This window comes from Thunnus thynnus, chromosome 3, assembly GCF_963924715.1.
Source record: "Thunnus thynnus chromosome 3, fThuThy2.1, whole genome shotgun sequence".
NCBI lineage: Eukaryota > Metazoa > Chordata > Actinopteri > Scombriformes > Scombridae > Thunnus > Thunnus thynnus.
This window is the reverse complement of record NC_089519.1, coordinates 19,231,439-19,236,438: the sequence shown is the minus strand read 5'-3', so window position 1 is coordinate 19,236,438 and position 5,000 is coordinate 19,231,439. Positions and strand designations below refer to the sequence as shown.

The 5,000-nt window shown below is 42.7% G+C and overlaps 1 protein-coding gene across 2 annotated transcripts in view; it reads left to right on the top strand.

The window, feature by feature from the left end:
• Nucleotides 1–5,000, top strand: part of pax5 (paired box 5) — a 54,521-nt gene that overhangs the window by 28,049 nt on the left and 21,472 nt on the right. Inside the window, exon 6 of one of the 2 annotated variants that reach the window (XM_067584590.1) lies at nt 3,764–3,864. In XM_067584590.1, the coding sequence (XP_067440691.1) occupies nt 3,764–3,864 (101 nt within the window). Of the gene's footprint in view, nt 1–3,763; nt 3,949–5,000 lie in introns of both variants that reach the window. The other variant, XM_067584589.1, reaches the window with a different exon arrangement.

Below are 5,000 nucleotides of genomic sequence, written 5' to 3'. Positions count from 1 at the left end.
TTGACCTCTCACCCCTTTGTGCATCCACTGTGACATGCAGCAGCTTACCAGATAAAAGACGCTGGGAGTGAGCAAGAGATGGCGAGGTGAAGAGGGGAGGACAGAGGAGAGGGGGGGGGGGAGCTCCGCCCTTCACCCTGAGTTCCTCTCAGTGTCTCCCACCCCCCATAAAACTTTGATCTCTGAAGTTTAGATGAGACATATGCACTCACTCACTCACACACACACACACACACACACACACACACTCACACATACACAAGCACAGGCCGGGTCTGTGAGGTCAGACTTACAACCCTTGTCCTATCAGTATGATAATCTATGTCAAGTGCAAAAAGATGCACACTAGTGGTGTCCTACCCCCTGCAGACACACACTCACACATACACACGCATACAAAACATGCACTGAAACACACAAACAGGTGACAACTCATCTCTCAAGGTATTTGGATTTAATAATTCAACTGTTCCTGGGTTGTCGAAAAAATGGCAGTGGCAGCCCGAGTGAGAGGGAGATGATGATGGAGAGAGGGAGAACCAGGAGGAAGAGAGGGAGTGAAAGAGAGTAAGGGGAGAGCGAGCAAGAGAGAGAGAGACAGAGAAGGCGGAAGAGAGAGGAAAAAGGCAGAAAGGAGAGAACAATAAGGGCTCATTGTTTGTTTTGTTCTGCTCTGAAAAAGAGGGAAGAGAAGCGCTTCCCTTCTGAGACTGACTCACAGAGATAGAGGCAGCTGTGTGAGTGTGTGTGTGTGTGTGTGTGTGTGTGTGTGTGTGTGTGTGTGTGTGTATCCAACAGTGAATAGGATTTAACCCGTCACGGCAATGAGTTTCTTTACCCATCCATGGACACAATGAGACCAGCCGGATATCAAGCTACCAAGCTACCCACCCACCCACACCCACATCCACACAAACACACACACACACACACACACACACACACACAAGCAAAAAAGAACCTACACACACATTCATACAGATGAATGGACAATATTGATTATCATAAGTAAAAGCTTTGTTCTTACTGTTCGATTACAGTAGTTTCTGTTGTCTCCCTAGTTCTCAGTCTTTGTCTGGTCCTTTGTGGGTGCTCTGTCATGACAGGCTTGGGTCAGTCTTTCCAGAGTGTATTTGTGTGTGTGTGTGTGTGTGTGTGTGTGTGTGTCTGTGTGTGTGTGTGTATGTATGTGTGTGTGTGTGACAGAGAGAAAGCAGAAAGCAATAAGCTGGCTGAAATGGTGCCATCAGAGCTACATGATTGATCAATTGAATTCCATCATGGGGACTGGCCGGTGGGATTAAATGGGTCGCCGTGGGTTACCAGGCTAAAGCATCATACCGGCTTTATCTCCCCCCCTGATTGGTCTGTCACCAGAGACCTGGACCATACACTCTCACTCTCCTAGCATCTGTGTATGTGTATGTGTGTGTGTGTGTGTGTGTGTGTGTGTGACTATGGGAGAGAAAGCGAGATTATGATCAAGGGGTGTTTGTCAGAGTGAGAGTGGGTGAAAGGGGTTTTGTGTACTGAAAAGGTACGGCGAGGCTTTTTTGAGTTACGCAGTACTGTGTGAGTGTGATGATTTTTTTTCACTTTAGCAGCAAGATACTGTCTTATGATTCAAGGTTTATCAGAAGTCTTTGAAATCACCTGAAAAACACTCTTTGTGCCAATGTGCCAGGTCACATTATTTTTGTTACACATGAAAGATTACCACTCATTAAATTAAATCATATAATATTATACAGCCATGAAATGGTAGATTAATATAAAGTATGCTAATCTATATAAAGGATATTGCCCATTTATTACAACTTCAGTCTATTCTTAGTTAAGTTTGTGTCCATCCTTCTAACCAGTAATAATAACATTATACTAACAAAATTATTTGATAAAATGTGTCAACATAGCAACATCACTAAAAGAAGAAGGGAAAGTCACTCCAGCAGTCAGATGATCATACAGGTTTTAAACAAACACCCCAAGAGCCAAACTTCCAACTTTGACCTATTAACGTAGTTGTGCGCACACAGTCCTCTTCGTGGACAGCATTTATTTGTAATTAAACCCAAACCAATGATGCAACAGAGCCAAAGTGTTCTGAACAGAATGGTCAGAGTGAAGCGCTAATGGGAGAAAAGAGAGAGACCCTCCCATGTAGTTCAGTTGGTTGTGGCCATGAATGTTGTTTATGTCAGCCGTCAAGCCTGCAACACAAAACTCTTTGCATACCACTTATTGATATAGTAATATTCATCCATCGAACCATAACTCCAGATGCATTCACAGGTTGTCCTGACTCCTATGACCCCAGAATTGCCGGTTTGTTTACATCCTGTTTGATCATCTGACTGCTCTACCTTATTGCCAGACAAGAATACTGATATTGGATGATGCTGCAAAACCACAGATTACATTCAACGATTGTGTTTTTTAATGTCCATTACAAACATTTTTAAAATCCTCTCTTCCTACAATTCCTTCACATGGCAACTACTATATGATTAAAGTTAGGGAAAGATTGTGGTTACGACAAATAAACTACAGCAAGGGTTAGGCAACTAAAACACTTAGGGAAGGAATGTATTTACAGTAATTAAAAAGGCAAACGATTAATTCTGTGCTGGGGCACTAACTCAGGTCTTCTGCATTTAAGTCAGACACACCACTCTGACCTCCATAACTTCATTGTTGCAATGTCGCCATGTTTCCAGATCTCAGCAATTACTTTCATGATGATTATCATAACCAGTAGAAATGATGGCCAAAACTACGATAAGACCCAAGTTATAATAATGTTGAATGTGGTGTTTTTTTTCTTTCCTTCTTTTTTCTTGCTACATCACTCTTTGTTTTTTTCTTTTAAGACCACAGTCCTGCACAAATGGATCTGTATTTTCAGTCCAGATGGAAAAAAAAAAAAAAAAATATATATATATATATATATATATATATATATATATATATATATGAACCCCCTTCCCCCCTCTCCACCTGTCTGTCATATCACTCCCCCTGCCGCTGGACACTCACTCGCACACATACACACACACACACCAAACACACAGTGACCCCCAGGACTAAAATAGGCTCTCAGAAGCGGTTTGGAGCGATGAATTGGCTCTATAGTGGGGGATTTTCACCCTCATCCCCTTTTTCTCTTTATCTTTCTCTCTCGTTCTCTCTTTTCTAATCATTTGTGGGCCGCGACTCTTCAGAGTTCTTATAATTGTCTCGTTCAGTCCCTCAGCCTTGCAATAACTGCAGGATACGAGAGCTCACAGTCTAATACTGATACCACAGCAATATATATTTGTGTGTCTGTGTGTGTGTATGGGTGATATGACAAGAGGGACGGAGAGGTGTGTATATATGAGAGGCCAGAGTGTACTTTTGAGAGATCAAGAGGGAGAGACAGCGTATGCTTGGTAATGGATTGCATTTGTATAGCATTTTCTCTGAGTCTCCACAATCTATGAAATAACTCAGTCTTAAATCAGCCCACTGAGGTTCATTTGAGTCCATACTTCACTCTAACTTCTTTCTGCACATCTGCTTCAGTGATTTATTCTATGAGCCCACCTTCACTTTTCCTTTTATTTCTCTATTGCTGTCTGTTTCTGGTTTCTCCGTCTGTCATACACACCAGACACACAAATACTCTTTAAACCTCTTCTCTTTCTCCTTTCACTCTCTCATTCCTTCATTAAATATCCTCTCTCTGTAACACCTCTAACGTCATGCTTTTCTCCCATCATAGGTTTGCAGGAGTCACCACTGGCCAACGGGCACGGCCACAGTGGGCGGGACTTCCTTAGGAAGCAGATGAGAGGGGAGCTGTTCTCGCCACAGCAGATCGAGGTACTGGACCGCCTGTTTGACAGACAGCCATCCTGTCCAATCCAATCCAGCTCTGACCTCTATGTGAGCCCTGACTTTGGCAAGGTAAGGGCGTGGCACCGTGCAGGCTCTAGGCTGAGGCTGAGTTTGGGGACAGATCAAGGGTCAACAAGACTGTAGGGTGTTCCTGCGAAAAATACGGCTACTGCAGGAGAAAAGTGTAAAACTGATGAACGACACTGACAGATGCAGAGACGGAGTCATAGACTGGTCTGAACACGTCTGAAAGCAAAAGTGTGTACAGCTGTTCAGAATGTGAGGCAGTGCACAAAGCCGATGACTCGCAGAGATGTGGATGATGGCATACACTTTCAGTCAGTCTCTCGCAAAGGCATTTGCAGTGTTGCACTTGTTTGTATACACAAAAAGTTTCAGAAAGTTACAGACATTTTTGGATGCAGCCCTCCAGTTCCGACATCAGAAAGGTGTGGGGGAGGAAGTTTCAGACGCTGTTTGACAATGAGACAAGCTCTTCGTTTGAAGCATACTGACACCTTAAAGTTGTAATCCTTAAGATTTCAATCCTGATTTATTTGGTGACACCAGTGGTTACAACTGGTATATCTGTTTACAGTGCAACCAAGCATTTTGTTTTAATAAGGAAGTGAGTCTAAAAAAATTGCAACCACTATGAGAGGGACAGTGCTCATAGCTTTCCACTTACAGTAAAGTTTGTTACTTTGCTGAGAAGTCAGAGGTGTGCAGCTCAAAACCCAAAAATGGTCCGCATATCAAATTATAAACAGTGCCACTGGATTAAACTCATGTATCATGTATCATCATCCTTTGAATCCCTGGTGTGTAGGTAAACTATTTAAATCCAGCGTGGGGAATGGCAAACTCCACCACTAACAATGGAAATAAATAAAAATAATAATAAGTTAAAAAAAAATGTAACAAAAATGGGGTTTGATTTCATGAAAATCTAAAGGATTATAACTTTAAAGCCTGGCCATCCTATTGGCCTCCACACAAAACACCGCTCCTCAGGTCACTTCTGCGTTTTTTTTTCTTCTTGTGCAGAGCCACTCCACAGCATTGACACAGCACCAAATGCTTTTTAGCTGTGCACCCATCAATTTGTGCTGCCCCTATCC